Below are 18,835 nucleotides of genomic sequence, written 5' to 3' on the forward strand. Positions count from 1 at the left end.
CCTCTACCTTTGCCGTTCCCTCCCGCCCCTCTTCTCCACCCCTCCCCCCTGCTCCTTCTCCCCCCCCTCCCGCTCCAGTTCCACAGTCGACCCAGGGGGCAGGGCCCTCTCCGGCTGCTAGGAGATCTCTTGGCAGCACCTTTGCCACGAGTCTCTTGGCAAGAGAGAGACAGCCTTTCTTGCGACCCCCTCTACAAGTACAGACGTCTCCCCTTGCAACTATCCCTCGTGGTCTGACGAGCATTGACATCCGGCGCCGATGGGACTTCTTCAACTACGACTTTACTCGTTTTCTTGACGACCCCTCAGCAGACCATGAGGCAGCCTGCTTCAAGGTCCATGTTCTGTTCCTTGCAGCTAGGGGGACAGAGGCCTTGGACTCAGCAATTGGCTTCTCCTTTCCCCTTTGCGGCAGGGTCCAGACTGAGTGGACTCTCGACTCAGTGTTGGGATGGTTGCACACACAGGTCCTAGAGTTCTCTCACCACATGGGAGAACTAGGAGTCACAGACATGCTTCAGACTTTGTGGCCATTGGCCCAGTTTGCGGTGACACCTCCAGATACAGCAGGATGTAAACACATTGTGGTTTACTTCTTTGCCGATACACAGTGCTTGTCATGCTATGTACACATTCATGAGGACTCCTGGACAAAATAGGTTGCTTTGCGTGCGGCTCGCTCTGCTTGGGCTTGGGCCAGGCACTCGTTGTAGTCACGTCTATCTAGAGGACGCTCGGATGTGGATTACTCCCCATCCAAGCCAGCCTCGAAGATAGCCCGTTTAGCTGTTGCGGCAGCATCTGTTCTCTCTCGCTCCCCATGAGGATCGTCTCATGGAACGTGCAGGGACTTGGTGGGCCCCAGTTTCAGCGACAGCAGGGCCGACTGCGTCAGGAGCTTTAGCGCTGCCTTGTGGGAGGAGAGATTGATCTCCTTATGCTTCAAGAGCACCATCTGTGTGAGAGCCACATTAGACGTTGTGGTCAGCTCTTGCGTGGACGATATGATACTTTTTGGTCAGCTGCTTTTGGATCTGGAGGCATCAAGGGTGGGGTATGTATGACTATTGCGGACTCTTTGTAGCAGGCCATTGTGGGCAGAGGGATTATTGTGCCAGACAGGGCTCAGCGGATTACTATGCAGGTTCAGGGTTGCCTTGTGGGCTTCCTGAACATCTATGCCCCCAATGTGGCGAGTGCTCGAGTAGAGTTTTGGTCACAGATAGTTGAGTCTCTGCCGCAGGCAGAACACTGGTGCATAAGGGGGGGGACTTCAACATGTTGGAGGACTCTTCTAACAGGATTGGTGGTAGCCATGCTACTGTGCATGGGGTTGAGCTGGGAGCTTGGAAGAGGTTTTGTATGACTCTGAGGGTCTCGGATGTTTGGCAGCACTCTAGTTTTGTGAGGCTCCCAGACAAACTTGCCTTCTCTCGTTCGGACCGTAGAGTGGGAGGAGTGAATCTATCGCGGATAGATCGCTTCTACACTAGTGACCACTTCAGTGACTTGGGAGGGACAGTTGGCCTTCTGGCAAGGACTTCCTTCTCGGACCATGCACCAGTGATCCTCACAGTGGGAGACAGGCAGAGGAGAGGGAGCACGATGCTTCGCATCCCAGAGAGGGTCTTGTTGGACTCTGCACTCAAAGAGCGAGTAGAGACTCTCTAGACAGAGAGCTTGGACAGGCAGGATTCTCCTGCTGACAGAGTGGAATGAGGACTAGCTCAGATTCGCTTTTTCTTTCTCCAAGAGTCTTTCGCTCACCGGGCTACAACGAGAGAGGAGGAGCAGCGTCTCAGATGGGGCATTGCTTCGTTACAGAGGATGTAGGAGCAACATCCAGACAGTCCTTGGTTGGAGGAGCAGCTATGGCAGGCTCGACATGAGCTTGTTAGCATAGAGGAGAGGCGACACGAGTTTGGATAGGCATCTCAGTGGACACAGGTGGGCGACAGAGTGACTCGTGCTTTCTTTGAGGCAGTGGGACCTCTGCAGTCGCATGCCAAGGTCATTCAGTTGCGTATGCTTGACGGGTCAATTGCTTCAGAGCCCAAGGATATGCGTGCAGTTGCTACTGACTTTTACCGTGAGTTACTGTCTGTGCAAAGCCTCAGTCATAGCGTCAGGATGCATGCAGGGAGCAAGTTTGGGCACAGATAACTTGTCTTGTGACTGAGGAGATGCGTCAGAGGCTTGAGCTCCCACTTCAGCTTCAGGAGCTACAAACGGCTCTTAGGGCCCTCCCCCGTGGTAGTTGTCCAGGTGAGGATGGATTGACTCCCAGTTTTTTCTTGGAGTACAGGGACCTGCTTGGCCCAGATCTCTGTAGTGCTTTTCAGTACATTTTGCACACAGGAGTGATGCCTAACAGCATGAGTGAAGGCTTGATCTACCTCATTCCCAAGGAGGGTGGCTCCTTGGATGAGATTCGACAGTGACGCCCCATCACCATCCTCAACTCAGCCTACAAAATTCTTGCCAAGGCTCTGAGTTTGAGGATTTAGCCACTTCTAGAGAGCCTTATACATGGGACTCAGACAGGTTTTGTCAAGGAACGCAGTATCCTTGACAACATCTTTACTTTTTGGGAGGATTCTGCCCTAGCACGGCTCTGTGGTGAGGACCTAGTGATTCTTCTTCTCGATTTTGAGAAGGAATACGACAGAGTTGACTGGGACTTTCTAGAGGGCACTCTACGCAAGATGGGCTTCTCAGATGCTTGGATCAAAGGGGTGTCAACTTTGTACAGACAGGCTCACAATCAGGTACTTTTGGCAGGAGGTAGAGGTGATCGCTTCATGCTCACACATTCGGTCAGACAGGGCTGTCCTCTTGCCCCCTTCCTCTTTCTGTTCTATGCGGAGGGGATGAGCAAGTTTTTGGTGTCGCAGCAGGTTGGTCTATGGTGCTTAGCGCTCCCTATTCAGGGAGATGAGCTACTGGACGCTGAGTTTGTCGACGACTCAGCCTTGTACTTAGATGGCCAGGAAGCCAACCTTCACAAGTGTGAGCAGGCTCTGGAGACCTTTTGTTGTGCATCGGGCGCACTGATCAACTGGAGAAAGACAGTGGCTTTCTCGGTTGGTAGTGCTCCTGTGCCCGATTGGATGCCAGGAGAGGGTTTTAGGTGGATTCCCCCAGGGACTGCAATTCGGAACTTGGGCTGGCAGGTTGGTTTGGACTTGTCACCCGAGCAGCAGATTGCTCCCCTCCTCCTGTCTTTCAGGAGGAAGTTGTTACACTAGAGCTCAGCACAACTTTCTTTGGCTGGCAGAGTAATAGTGGCCAACCAGCTGTTGTTGGCGACTATGTGGTACATCACTTCTTGCTGATATTCTCGAGTTCTTGCATCAGCCAGGTAGAGAGGCTAATCAGGAACTTCCTTTGGTCAGCACGTGACACTCAGATAGCCCGAGCCAAAGTGGCTTGATAGGTCATCACTCTTCCTTGTTCACAGGGAGGGCTTGGGATCATTGACCCAGCACAAAAGAGCAAAGCCCTTCTTGGGAAGTTCATAGTCAGAGGAATTCTTCCAGGTGAGGAGCCCTAGAAGGAGTTCTTGCTACAACGGCTTCGTGCTAGGGTGCCTCAGGCTGGAGGCCCCTGACGACCTTCGACCAGATGGATCTTCATAGAGATGCGCAGAGTTGGTTTGAGCAGGAGATTGGAGGACCGCTTCGCTGTGAGTTTGCTACGATCTTGGGAGCTCTTGTGGCGAGGCCTGGAGCAGAGACAGCCTACTTGCACGGAGCAGCGCCTACGGCAGTCCCTTGTCTGGAACCCCATGGTTAGCACTCAGAGAGGCCACTTGGTTGGTAGTCGGCCTCATGTTTCCTGGAGGCCGATGGCAACGGGTCCAGCACGCTCTTTAGGTGACTGGTTAGAGTTCACAGGCTTGTCAGAGGAGGTGCAAGGTCTCCAGCTACAGGGCATGAGAGGAGTGCAGAGCATGTGCCAGGACATCTCAGAGGCAGTTCCAGCTGAGTGGCTCACGCCTCTCGAGCCAATAGCACCCAGGTGGATGGGAGCCTTCACACGACTGGAGGTTCTCATCTCAATCAAGGCGTGCTCAGAGACTGTCCCATCCCTTTTCTTCGAGCTTCAGGGTGGGGGACGCTTACAGCGAGTTGCAGTAGAGGCCGCGCAGGTGGCGAAGTGCTGTTTTCAGAGGATCCGAGTAGTGGGCATCTGTGGGAGGACTTGTGTCATCGATCCTGAGCCAGCAGCTCTTGAGACTGGACAATGGAGGCTGTGGGCTTGGGAGTGCTGTCCACTGGCACGAGTACAGCGGGATCTTGGTGAGTGGCTCTGGAGGGACCCCTTCTCTTCTGCAGACCACCCACGTGTCCGGTTGTTTCAGTACATTGTTCGACTGGGACTTCATATACCAGCAGCACAGAGAGAGGCCCGGCTCGCTGCAACACCTCATTGGCAGGAGGAGAGTCTCACAGTTGAGTTCTTGGCAGCCTTCTGGGAGAGTTTGTGGGACTCCAGACAGCCGAGGCGAGTCACCTTGTTTCAGTGGCTGGTCGCACACAGAGCTACAGCAGTTGGGAGCTGGTGCATAGTGGTCTCTTGGCTGCATGTGCAGCTTGTGACCATCTTGTGGAGAGTCAGCGTCACTATCTTTGGGACTGTCATTCGGCACAGCAGGTGTGGCTTCGAGTTCTTCGGCTGATGCCTGCTCTCTCCACGGCTCGACAGTACACTTGGGGAGCAGCGGCTTAGTCCACCCTCATGGGCCCGGCACTTCAGTTTGAGCTATCTTCCACCAACAGGATGATAGTGATGCAGGAGGGGCGACCTACACTCCAGCCTGCTACAGAGCTTACTCCACAGGAGTGGTGCAGTGAGAGAGAGGAGTGTTGGGAGCTCATCAGTGGCCTGACCCTCTGGTTCATCTTGCGGGCCCGTTGCTTCCGCATCTTTGAGGCTCGCCCTGTGCCACCAGCAGAGACTGTTCGCAATTTTTTGGCTACAGCTGATCCACACTCTCAGAGGAAAATTCGAGGAACTACAGGGCAGCTCCAACCGCATGCGGGAGCGCAGAGAGGCTTTCCTTCGACTCTGGCGTCCTGGGCCTTTCTACACCATGGTCCAGGGTGTACTCCGATGGCACTACCGACCACCTGTGTGGCTTTTCCCTCCCCCAATTTCTTGATTTAGCCCCATTGTACATATGCTGGTTTTTTCATTGGGAGAGTCTCCCACCATGGTTGTCGTAGCCCTCTCTTGAAGAGGTGGTTGTAGCCCTATGGGCAGTTTCAGTAACTAATAGAAGGATCTTTTACTGGAAAAAAAGATACTGGCAAGAAAAGAGTGCTTCTTATGAATTTAATCAAAACAATCAGTACTGTACTTATTTACTTTGAAAGCATTATAGCAGATAAATGTCTTTGAGTGAAAACTTACTTGAAGAAAATTGGCCAACTGCACAAACTCTTCTACACTCGATGGCTTTGAAAGTAACTTTTTGGTGGCCATATGAATTTCAGTTATGAATGCCTGAGAGCACACTTCAACAGAAAAATAATGAATGTTTGAGGAAACCACGTGTGCCTTACATGTACTTCAAGCAGGTCATCACCCCTTAAGGAGCTGTCAGATTTCAGTGAGATACAAACAATGAATGGATAGAGTGCAAGTGCAAGCATTGCTATTACAAGCCTGTGATTGTTCAATTGCTACTAGTCCACGGTGCAAGGATACGTCATCAATTTGTATATAACTGACCATGCTCAGTACTTTTGTTTCAAATCATGTACTTGCTCGGAAAAGAGAGATGAGAACACCAGAAGTATACCTGATAAAGCTGTGACACAAGCTCTGGTATAAGAGTGAATATGGCTTGCAGACATTTTTGTGGTGACGGTAAAAGACTTTCTTTCAGCCGCTTAATGTTTATGAGCAGAACACCCTGCAAAAAAAGGAAGCAACACTAAACTGCTTCATACAAAGGACAAAAACTGCTAGGTAAGGCCAACATCTCCACAAAATAGTTTCATTAACAAGTCCAAGATGCAAATGAGAAAGTAATCATCAGGGGAAAATTTATCTGTAAGAGTCACAAATACAACAGGACAAAGCCAAGATAATTTCCCAGAGGCTTGAAACACCGAACCCAACAGGCTACATCACTAAAACATAACAGTATGCAAACCTCAAACTTAAAGTTCAATGCATATACAAACATGATAGTCAATCTTATCATGCACGGCCTAGATGACCATTGACCTAACCAGACTAGGTCCTGGATAGGGGCCAAGGAGGGTTCTTGTCACGAACCGGAGCGCATAACAATATAAAATACAGTCGGATAAATAGAATTTATCACTTATTACTGAAGCCAATTATATTGAAGTAAACAGATAGAAAGAGTCAGAAGATCGACACAGTAGTGAGGACCAAAAGATAAGCAATTCCCCCCCTTCCCCGATGAAAGTATCTTTATTACTCAGGAGAAGTCTATACAAGAATCAAACCCGAGGGTACTCAAAAGCCTCGGCTTCCTATTCTCAGGGCAAAACCCTATTCCAAGCAACTTCCATTCCTTATTCTAAATCCTCAAGAACCAAGGTTCTCGCCTCTGGATCTCACCTTCCAGACTCACAGCATGGCATCCCTGCAACTCTTTTCTGACTCTAGTCCCACAGTCCTCTTCCGCAGATGATCTTAGCATCAACTCTGCTTTCCTGGACACAAAGTCCTTCCTTGGAATCTCAACTTCCTAATCCCAACTCGAGAGTCTACCACTCTCAGTTCCATGGATCTACCCCCAAACTCAGGGTACGAAACCCTTGGGCTGATCTGGCTCTAGTTCCTCAGAGCGCTTTTCTCCTACAAAGGCTCATGCGTCCCTCTGCTCCTACTCCATCGCAAAGAGGAAGTGTTCCTGCAAAAAAACACTCAAGATCAAAACATGAAAACGTTACCTTCGAAGTCTCAAAACACGGAACCCAACTCAGTTCTCGAAAAAGAAACTTTCCCGAAGAGATCTCTTCTCAGAGAAACCTTCTCTTCCAATCCTACACACAGAACAGGTGTGCTCTCAGGTTCCTTCTCGTAAATCAGCCCCGACTACGACGTCTATGGGCTGAAAACAGAAAAAACAGCAGCTTGTCGCGATGGAAACTATCTCCCGAGGCACTCCTTCGCGATGGAACTCGCCTACATGGTCTTGGCGACATCCAATACACTCGGGGCAGCCCTGGACATCATCGGCGACATCATCTTCAAGGCTGAAAATCTGAGGTAGCCTCTTCTTTTCTCTAGCGCTGGCCTTTCTTCCCCCAAAGAGTGAGAGAAAGAGAGTTCTTATTGCTCCCAGCAGCCTGGCAAGAATAGGGCTATTGGCCGCTTTTCCTTCCCCGCAAGAATAGGGTAGCTAGGGGCACCCAAAGAGGGGGAGAGAGATCATGCTGGGAGTTTGCTGGTGTAGTTATCCGTGGCTGCCCACTTATTAAGTGGGCGGATGGCCTCTTTTCAAAAATGGTCTAAACCTGCTAAAGACTTATAAGTTGCAAAAAATGCTTACACACTCACAACCCAGGCATCCCTGGATGCAGTCTCACGCACAGATGCAATGCTAACATAGACCTCTTTACGGAAAAGCATGCACAGCCCTCTTTACAGAAAACCATCAGCTTTCTCGAAGGCTGAAAAGCAACCCCCTTTCTCAGAAATCATTTGTATTTCCTCAAAGTTTCCTCTGAACCCATCTTCATTCAAGTGCTTGCTCATCTCTTGGGCACAGTTCTAACCCAGTTCCAAATTTCCCCCTCGCTATTGATATTCTCTTTCCGATGCTCCCGTCACCCACAATGTGTAACGGGAGGGCAAGTTGGCTAGGGACTTCTACTACTGCTTCTAGGGTTTAGGCTCGTCGATCGGGATCTGCAAGTTGGCTAGGGACTTTAGTGGCTTGAAACATCAGCAATTTGTGACATCCCCCCTTCTTGAAAGGAGAGTAATTGTCCGTGATTGCATGATATTTGCAAAACAACTCAAAATAGCTCAAACATATCCAAGGGTCATTCGGAGGGTCAATCCCGAGGATCATTTAGTTTTCTCATTCCATATCAGAGCTCTTGATATTCTCACGTAGAAAAATTAGCCATCACACCCAAACCGTGATGATCTTGAATGGGTGTCTCGATGCACTAAGATTACATACCCAAGCGATCTCACCCAATTAGGAATATTCAATGGTTGATGTAGCAGACTTGGACACGACAAAATACTTAAAACCACTTAACAAAATTAATCACAATTCAAGGAGCGAGATGACACGGCCCGGTGTAGTTCTTTGCCCAGAGGTATTGGCCCCAAAGTCTGGCGCCCCTTTTAGTATTTATTTTTATATTAATTCTGAGCAAAGTACAATGTCCGAGGCTCCTCTGTCTACTCAGTGCTCCCAAGACCCTGGCAATTCCTTAAAAAGGCTCTCAGGCCTAAAAGCATTACAATGAAAAGCTTGAAGTCCCAAAAGCATCTCGTCTCTCAAGCTACCGCCCAAAAGTAGTCAACATGAATCGCACCGCAATTCGCAGGTGTCCGTCCAGCCTCCCACGTCAACGTGAATCGCAGAAAACTTATTGTCTGCCACGTCAGCAGCTCCACGCAAAGTTTATTTTAGAGCTCTTTTGTCCCCTGGGCCCCATCGGCGGACGAGACCTCCGTCCGGGTGGTCATGCCACATCATCACTTTGTGACATTCCCCCCTCTTGAAGGAATTGTAATCACCCTCGATTATGCCTGCAAAATCAAATATAAGCCAAAAATGAGTTCAGTAAACACTGACTCTAAGCACTGACGCACTAGACAACACATATCCAATACTTGCACAAAGACGACAATCACTGAACATTCAAATCACATTCATATCACTAATTCCATCAAGATATTGGATCATGATCAATTGGCAACATATTTAGCAATCACATCTAAATCTATCCCAGATCTTCACAAATGTCTCGATTGACTAAATCTTGTTACTATCATGTCCATCACATCTCTCCGAAAACACAAGACCAAAATGATGTAGTCATTTCCTCTTTCAAGCATGCACTCGAACACTAGTCACATGAGAGAGCACATGTATTTCAGATTCATTTCGGGAATTTCCAGTTCGAAGTACTTTCATAAAGTCATACAACAGAAACTATCAACCCATCATTATCCCTGAAATCCAAAGGGAAATAAGTGACTTTATTCCATCTCGATAAATGTGACAAAGGAGCGGAGTAACTCCCCTCTTGTGCAGTCTCGTCTGCACCAGATTCAACCCTACTGATCTCTAAGATCTCTCGGAATATTCGAAGCTAGACCAAAAGCCTCAAGGTAAAGTTCCAGTATCCGAGGAGTATCTGCCAGGTCCTCCTCCATCCACTTCCCATCCAATCCGAATAGTTCTTGAATTTAACTAAGAACCGCAGTATCACTTTACCTTTCACTTTCCTTTCCTTGTGAGCCAGTATCTATTTGTGGAACAAGAATCTCCTCGCACTCTTCTACTTCAAGTTACTCCTCAAGCTCCTTGTCCACTGGCACCTCACCCTTGAAAGGTTTGAACAGACTCACATGAAAAGCATTGTGAATCTTCCAAGTATCTGGCAACTTCAGTCTGAAGGATACATCGTTGATCTTATCTTGAAACTCGAAAGGGCCATAGAACCGCATACTTAGCTTTGGAAAAAGCCGCTCCTTTCCTTTTGGTTTCCTTAAGCGTGCTTTCTCGAACCATGAGAGCACCCAGAAACTGTGACAGAATTTTAGCCCACCTCATCTGCTTTTCCAAAAGCTGGTTTTGAGACGCGAAGTATTATAAAATTTGGTGATCGGTGAACACAGTAAAAGCGGCTCTGAGTAGAAAATGTCACCACTCTATAAGAGCATGGATAATTGCCAAAAGCTCTTTCTCATAAATCTGTGCAAACCGTTCAGACATAAAAACATGCTGCTCTCATAAGCCATGACATGGCCTTCTTGTATCACGACTGCTCCCAGACTGCAACCACAAGCATCACAGAAAACTTTGAATGGCTTTTGCCAATCTAGCAAGGCCAACACTAGTCCCGTAGTCAACTTTTCCTTAAGAGTCTAGAAGGCTGCAATCTCTGTCGAGCCCCAAGTAAAAGCAACCTCTTTCTGAGTCAGTACATGCAAAGGAGAAGCTATCTCTGCAAATTTTTGAATGAACCGCCGGTAATATGATCACAAGCCCAAAAAGCTTCGAACTTCATGAACATTCTTCAAACCACGCCAATCACGAATGGTCTCAACTTTGGTCGCGTCCATCTTTACACCCTCCACTGAGATGATGTGTCCCAAAAAGTATATCTCTGGCAAGAAAAATTCGCTCTTTTTCGCATTTACAACCAATTTATGTTGTCGCAATGCCTAGAAAACATGTAACAGATAGTGTCTGTACTCTTTTTGTCTCACTCTTGGAGAAAACGATGATGTCATCAAAGAAAGTGCCCACAAATGATCGGTACTCTTTGAAAATCATATCCATCATGCGGTTGAATGTAGCCAAAGCATTTGTGAGGCCAAATGGCATCACCAAATATTCGTACAAACCCAAAGTCGTCCTGAAAGCTGTCTTGTAGACGTCTCCAGGAGCAATTTGAATCTGATGATATCAACTCTTCAGATCGATTCTACTAAAGCAAGTAGACCCCTGAAGTCTGTCGAGTATATCATTGATCCTTGGGATAGGAAATCTATTCTTGATGGTGATTTTATTGAGAGCTCTATAGTCAATGCACATTCTCCAAGATCCATCTTTCTTCAAAACCAGCAACACAAGCAAATAGAATGGTGAAGTACTGGGTTGGATGAGACTCTTCTCAAGAAGATCTTTTACCTGGTTCATTATTTCTTCATTTTGGGCCCGTCGAGTAACTCGGTAAGGTGGTCGGTTCGGTGGTGTACTACCAGGAATCAAATCAATCGTGTGATCTTCAGGACATAACGAAGGTAACTCCCTTGCAGGTCTTCAGAGAAGCAGTCAGCCTGAGCATGCAGAAATTCTTGTTGTTCTTTTTCGAGGTCTAACATATTTGACCTTTGATCATCATTCAATTCTTTCAAGAGAATCGAGTGAACAAAAAGACTGGATTTCATTAATTTGGAAACGGCCGAAGCCGATACAAGTGGGACAGACTCGCCCATCAGTTTTACATCAACTACAATCTATTTGCCCTTAAATCAAAGAAAATAAGGGCTTCCTGGTCTCACACTTTGCCCCATGCTCTGCAAAGTTCCGTACTTTCATCCATCTGATCAGGGTTGGTCTCCACACAATCTACTACCAGTCCTGCTTTCCTCTTTTCTTTTCTTCCGCGCTCTTCGGCTGCTCTGGAAATCTCTAGCTTCTCTTCTAGTTGTCCTCTGGGTGCCTTCTATGGGCATCGAACCGACACATGTCCGTGCTCTCCACATCCAAAACACTCCCCTCCTTGAGATACTCAACTCGCTCTTTTGCTATTAATCGGGGGTGTTTCTTGTTTTCCTGTTCCTTTGTTACCGTTATTTGAATTTTGTTCGGTCCTTGTTGTCGAGAGTTGTTCAGTCGGATACGTAAGAGTACTAGCATGCATTGCAAACCCTTGCTTAGCATGTCCCATTAGTAGTTGTATGGACTCGGACTTTTGCAATAAACAGTAATCTCGTATCTCTATAGGCAGACCACATCAAATCGCTCGATCAGTTGCTTAAAGGTGATCTTTTTAAAAGAAGAGGCTGGTAGAAAAGTATCCCAAAACCTCAGGCAGTAAATGTCTAAAGTATCTTCCTTGGTCATGTGAAGATGATTCCAAGCGATGATCACATCCCATTCGTACTCCTGAGTGAGCCAAGAACAAGTAAAAAGTCGCTTGAACTATAGCCACTTCATTGGAGCTTCCTTTCGCAACAATAGGGTGGGCCACCATGTCTGTACTTTTCCCTTTAGATAAGATGCTACCCTCCTAACATTGAAGTGCTCGGAATAGCGCCCTCCAAAATAAGCTATGTCGTATTGTTGAATGAAAGCAAGGGCTTTATGAGTATCTCAAAAGCGTGAAACAGTATCAAACTTCAGTGCTTGTCCACCCTCTTTGAAATCTTTAGTCTTCTTGCTCTTATCCTTGAGAAAGTCATATTGGTTGGCTCTATAAAAGTGCTTCCTCTTAGAGTAAAACATATGCTCATCGAAGTCCAAACTCTCTGAAGAGGATGAGTCTTCCTCAGAACTGTCTGAATACTTCCAAGATCTTCGGTGGATCTGCTCTTCTTAGCCTTCCTCTTGTTCTTGCCGTGTCTTTGAGTCTTTCTTCGTTTTATGCTCTTTCTATCCTCATCTGTCACAAACTGGTGACGTGGCAAAACAGGCTCCGTAAAACACGTCGACAGGCTGACGTGGCTGAATGTACGGACCCTCGAAAATTGCGCCGCAAATTGCGTTGCTAACGTGGCAGTCCGTACGGAAATCCGGAAATTGCGTTGGCTGATTTACGCAACTTTTGGGATTGGATGCTTTAATTTTTGAAAGCTTTTGAGGATCAGTTGCTTTTGGAACTTTTGCTTTTGAGTTTGACTGATTTTGGGGATCTGCTTTTGGCATCCCTTATAAGAATAAAAGAGGCCTAAGGGCCTCACTCTTGGGGGCATCTGGACGCAGAGCTTGAGAGCGAAGGACCCTACAAGAGTTGTACTTTGCTCAAAGATTAATATAAAAAGATATACCGAAAGGGGCGCCAATCTTTGCGGCCAATACCTCTTGGCACGAAACTACACCAGGCCGTGTCGACTCTCTTTTGAACTGTGATTTGAAGTGGTGAAGTATTTTTGAAGTGAATCTCTGTTGTGTTGCAGTAGACTCTAGACTTGGGGTGTCCAAGTTTGTTACAGTGGTATCAAAGCACAAAAAGATTCTTCTTCTACGAAGGATCCGATCCTTTTTGCAGCGCACAGCCTTTGGGAAAGAATCTTCGTGCCCCGACCCCAATCTTATTAGTCACTCCCACCTTTCATACATCACGCATCGGGTGCACTCCCGTCTTCATTGCTCTGTCTTACAGGGCATAAAGCCATAAAGAATCCCAGATTACACAAGGGGTCTCATGAAGAATCTGACAAAGATGACACCTCTCACTGGGAAGGCAAAGAGAAGTTGAAAATCCGGCGCCGGAACTGAAGAAAAGAATGAAGATTTGGGCATAACTTTTTTAGACAAGTTTGCCAGAATGGAGTACAAACGTCAACTACAGATTGGCATATGAGTGAGCAGATTGATTAAGTACTCCAGGGACATGAGATTGGCGAGACACCTGAAGAATTACCCGATTGATAAGAGTACTCGAGATGGCATGTAGCCATTGCTTTTCCTCTCAAGTTAAGAGGAAAGCCGAAAGGACAGACGAGTGCAAAAAAGCAGAACTTGTACTCGCAGAAAGAGATGGATAAGAACTCTTGAAAAGAAGATGAACCAAAGAACATAAATTTGAGAGTTACATAGTAGCAGCCGAGTGCGGAAGAAAAGAACAGATAAAAGCAGAACTGGTACCACTTTGAGTGGGGCCCGAACCGAATCAGATGAACGAAAAGTTCAAAACTTTGCCGCCCTTGAGGCAAAGTGAAAGATCAGGAAGCCTTTATTTTTCTTTGATGGAGGAGCCAAGGCCAACTTCTTGAATTGGCAGCTCGATTTGGAATAATACCCGACAGGCGGAGGCAATTCTAGCGGCACACGGACGGTATGTTTCCATTACACCGATCATTGGCAAACTTCGTTTGCAATGTCAGGGGTGTTTAGGGCACGAGGACTTCTACGTAATGCCCTTGGGAGGTTGTGAAGTCCTCCTAGGAATCCCTTGGTACCACAAGAACAATGTCGTGGTTGACTATCGGGGTACGAAAGTGACTTTTGAAAAATGCAAGGCAAGAGAGATTGTACTTGATGAAATTCAGTTTTTCTTGAGAGAACTCAATGATGATTGAAGGTCGAATATGTTTGACCTCGAAAAGAAACGACAAGAATTTTCTTTTTGCAATAGCGGCTGATTGTTTCTCGGAAGGCGTACAAAGCGAGTTACCTCCTTTACGTCGTGAAGATCACATGATTGATTCGTGGTAGTACACCACCGAACCGGCCACCTTATAGCGTTAGTCAAGGCCAAGATAAGGAAACAATGAACCAGAGGAGATTTCCGCATTACAAGGATCGATGATATACTCGACAGACTTCAGAATTCTACTTGCGAATTGATGCGAAGAAGTGATTATCATCAGATCTGTATTGTTCCTGGAGACGTCTACAAGACAGCTTTCAGGACGACTTTTTGACTTTTCAGAGATACACTTTCTGAGACACATCGTAGAGATGGACCCGGACAAGATTGAAACTTTACGTGATTGGCCCGGTTTGAAGAATATTCATGAAGTTAGAAGCTTCTTGGACTTAGTGCGCTTCATTAGAAAATTTGTAGAGGCTGCTAACCCTTTGCACATTTTGCCACAGAAAGGAGTCCCTTTCTCGTGGGGACCCACAGAGGTGATTGCCTTGTAGACACTAAAAGAGAAATTGACTACTGGACCAGTGTTGGCTTTGCGGGACTTGCAAAAGCCATTCAAAGTATATTGTGATGCTTGTGGTCGTAGTCTGAGAACGGTCGTAATGCAAGAAGGCCATGTCATTGCCTATGAGAGCCGATTGTTTTCAAGGCCGGAATTGACAACACAGATTTATGAGAAAGAGATTTTGGCGGTTATCCATTCTCTTACTCAATGGCGACATTTACCTACTCGGAGCCGATTTTACGGTTTTCACTGATCACTAGAGTTTACACTACTTCTTGTCACAGAAGCAGCTTTTGGAAAAGCAGATGCGGTGGGCTAACATCTTGTCACAGTTTCACTTCCAGATTCTCCATGTGCAGGGACATAAGAACTTGGTGGCAGATGCTTTGTCCCGGAAGCTATTAGTCTTAGCTATTTCCGCGATTCATCATAGAAGCTTCGAGGACATGGTAGTCCAATTGTGTATCGCTCGCATTGGTCCTCCAAGGGAATCAACGTGAAGAAAGACACAAAAAGGTAAACGTCGAGAAACCCTTGGTTGTGTCTTCCATGGTCTCCGTGGAAAACATTTTCGACTTGCCCCATTCTTACAAAATTTGGACTTCAAACAGAGAGGTCATATAATTGCGTGCAAAAATTGTCTTGAACGCTTTCCATGTCCTTGGAGCATGCAGTTGTGTCACGATTGAGCTCCACCACTGTATAGCATTATCCTTAAGAAATCCCACTGCTCAAGAAATCTTTGATTCTTCCGTATAATTCCCTAAAGTTAAGATGTCGTCGAACTCTTGGAGGAACTTTCTTTCGATCTTTTACTCTAGAAAAGGTGAAAATTTTGATTCTCGTGCCGCCATCCTTGAAATGCTTAGGCGCAAATCCCGGATATGGATGATAAGGATATCTATACGGGCTCCAGCCATTGTCAAGGAAGCACCTATGAGTAGTGAGTACCTTTTCCAAAAGCAAATGTTGAACTTACGGAATGTGTTAATCAAGCGAAAGGTATGGAACATTTTTTTGTGAATTAAGAAGTAGAACACCTCTAAACATTTCTTCTCATGGATTAGTGATGCTTAACAGAGAAGACTATGTCGAAGGTGAGATACGGGTGATGAAATAAGATGACCTGCCTTGTCACAGCTTGTTTTTCAAGTTTTCCATTTCTTAAAGCCAATGGCCGTTCAACATGATTGGATCATTTTATGGTCCGTCTCCGGAAGTTCTTTCAGGCCTTTTCAAAGGAACGGTCTTAGAAATTAAGATGCAATGTGGAGGGCTCTGGAGAACAATGTCTAATGTGATTTCACTTTGCCAGTTGGGGGAGCTACCTACCCATCTCCAAGTCATGATATGTTATCCTCTGTGTAAAAATTGTCCTGCACGGAATGGATATATCCCACAGGTTACCTTTAAACCCCTACCAGCGGACTATGATATTCCCTTCTTTCTCCAGAAAGGGGCTGTTGTATGTACATTGTAACCTCCACCAAGAAGGGCAGAGGAGGCCATAGTACATCACAAAAGTCCAGCTGATTCATTGTACTAGCAACCCGTGTGCAAGTCACCCATTGTGCTGTCAAACATTGAAATGTGATGTGCCAGACAAGCATGACTCTGAAACACCAACATAATGAAAAATCTGGTCAATAGTGGCCATAGAAGCAGCAAATGTATTGCTGGCAGTTGCGTTGAGCAATGTAGAAGCACCAGAAATCCAGGAGGTTGCTGCAGTTCATTCTCATGCGGTCTATTGTTAGCTTGTGTGTTATTGTCTCTTTTTTTTTCAGTGATCCTTCTGCATATTGCACTTGTTAACTCATAAGTCCATCACACATATTTCTTCAGGAGGTGCTCGGATTTTGGCATGCCTGGTGGGAGGCTTTAAGGAGTCTCACATGTGATCGGGAGAGCTATGTCTGCCTATCAGAAAGAGGCAGCCATAGCCGGGTCTAGTATCTTAGAAGAGATAGTTGAGGGCTTCATAGTGAAGTGGTCTCAAGATCCTCCTTGAATACCATTGTGCAAACTAATGGAGAATGATGCTATAAGAGTTGTGGCTCTAGGAACAAAGGGTCTTATTAAAAGATTTGAGATATCAGGGTATAATGTGCTAGGAGCACCTATTATTGTCTCCTTAAAAAAAAAGACATTATGAGTAGCTTGTCACTAAGAATGGTAAGTTAGAATGGGGACATTTTTGGAGAGAGATCAATGAGAAATTTGAGAAAAAATTTCCTCTTGAATGGGAAGATCTTTGAGGAAAAAAGTTTTTTGTCTAGGACGGCAACCATCACCTCAAGATGGATGGGCATAATCAAATCTCATAAGTTTTCTTTTTCTATGTTTATTATTGCTTCTAGTATTACATGCATACTTTAATCATTTCACTTTTTTCTTTTAAAGTACTCCATGATAAAGGGGAGGAATTGTTCTATGAAGTGTTAATTTGTAGATTGATGATATCCTAATGGTGGTTGTTTCTGTGGAAGACCATCTGACCCCATATCCTTACTCACTAGGGCGCTCAATGCTTTGAAGCTCCAATGAGTATTACAAGGGAAAATTTCTGTTCTGCAGGGAAAGCTCTTTCAGAAGGCACTTTGACCTGGATTCAAAAAGAGGTGGAGGATCTGTTTTTCGAACAAGACTTCAATGCTCAAGAGGCATGGGGTAGCCCTTTGTGTGTGAGATATAAGTAGGGTAGTTCTTGTCATAGCTTGAGATATACCTCCCAAGACTGTTTGCAGCGATCTCTATCATCACTGCTTTGAGAAGAGTGTTCTTGAAGATAAATAGTACAATTTAAAATGGTTGCAATGGATCATCCCTATCATCACTGATTTGAGAAGAGTGGCCTTGAAGATAAATAGTACAATTTAAAAGGGTTGCAATGGATCAAACAGAAAGTTCTCCATCCGAACAGCATCAGTGGACCCTTCCTCCTACTCCTTGTCCACATGGCTACATGGTTTTCCTTTATGGCAGTCCTAATCTCTACCTGTCAACGCTACCACCTGGCACAACTCTCCAATCCCCCTCATCGTCCTACCATATCCTAAACAATTGACAGATAATATGGCCAGTACCAAGGTAAATGCCCCTCACATGAGGGTGCCTCCTGCATGCTGCCACTGCTCGTAGTCCAAGGACCTGTATACACTATACCCAACACTATCCCCAGCAGTGCCATTCCACCTCTACCCAACCATCTCCTGGACACTCAATTTTCCTGCTAACATGATTTCACACTCCACGTTCTCTCTGCTCAAGAGCTGAGGGCAGTGTTTCATAAAATTCTAATGCCCAACTGGCTTGTCCTCTGCTTTAGGTTGGGAGACTCTATTCTCGTGATCTTTCCATCCCAAAACCGCAAACCCATCAAAGCTGCCTCTTCCATCCTGGCCACCAAATCAGATGATGCTTTCATGGATGTCCTTTACTACCATCAGCTGGAATCCCAAGCTAGTCTTTCCATTTAGGGAGTCCCTTGACTTTGTTTTGGAGAAGACACATTAAGCAGACCTATTTTGAGATCTCTTACTACAACTTACTCTATTTGGATTCGACACTCAGAAGTGGTATGGTTGATGTGATCTTGCTGTTCCTCCTCCAAGTCATGGCATCTTAACCTTTTGACTTGCAAAGAAAACTCATGCTTTAGGACCATTCCGTGATCAAAACTGTCCACAATGGATGGCTTGTATGCTTGACAAGAGGGTTATCAGGATTATCTTGAGTAATGCTTGAGTTCACCATTTCCCTTGGTTTGCAACCACCCATGAGGTCTGACTTGTAATCACTTCCGGCGATGGATCGGACAGAAACACAGAGACAACTACAATCTGCAAAACTTTGAAACACTTTCACTTCAACAACTTGAAACAACTGAATTGTAAAAGAGAGAGAGAAATGAAATGAAATGTTATATTAAACATCTTCAAAAGGCCAAAATGACCCATGAGACCAAACTAATACAATCTTGGTAGATCTAATACAGTGTCTGGGTACAAAATAAAATGAAGTAAAGTAAAAAACTAAAATCATCATCATCGCTATCATTATCAATGCCCGAGGATGCCTGCCGGAATCGGGCGCGTTCGAAAAAGTATTGCATCGGTCGTTGAAGAGCATTGTCAATGTCGGACTCTGTAAATAGTCGTATTGGACGTCTCCCATGTCATGCTAGAATAGTCCCGATCCTCTAATGAAGCCTCCGTCGTTGTCGTGGTCGCCCTCGTAGACGTGGGCGTCTAGCTCTCCTGAGCTTAAT

The 18,835-nt window shown here is 46.0% G+C and overlaps 1 protein-coding gene across 1 annotated transcript in view; it reads right to left on the reverse strand.

Moving 5' to 3' along the window:
- Positions 1 to 5,131: 5,131 nt before the first annotated feature.
- Positions 5,132 to 18,835, reverse strand: part of LOC147451197 (uncharacterized) — an 81,263-nt gene continuing 67,559 nt past the window's right edge. Inside the window, exons 10-11 of the mRNA XM_086520157.1 lie at positions 5,807 to 5,920; positions 5,132 to 5,508 (exon numbers count right to left, since the gene is read on the reverse strand). Coding sequence (XP_086376283.1) covers positions 5,338 to 5,508; positions 5,807 to 5,920 — 285 coding nt within the window. The 3' untranslated portion in view covers positions 5,132 to 5,337. The remainder of the gene's footprint in view (positions 5,509 to 5,806; positions 5,921 to 18,835) is intronic.

The sequence above is a fragment of the Adiantum capillus-veneris genome, chromosome 9 (genome assembly GCF_014529385.1).
Source record: "Adiantum capillus-veneris isolate H3 chromosome 9, ASM1452938v2, whole genome shotgun sequence".
Taxonomy (NCBI): domain Eukaryota; kingdom Viridiplantae; phylum Streptophyta; class Polypodiopsida; order Polypodiales; family Pteridaceae; genus Adiantum; species Adiantum capillus-veneris.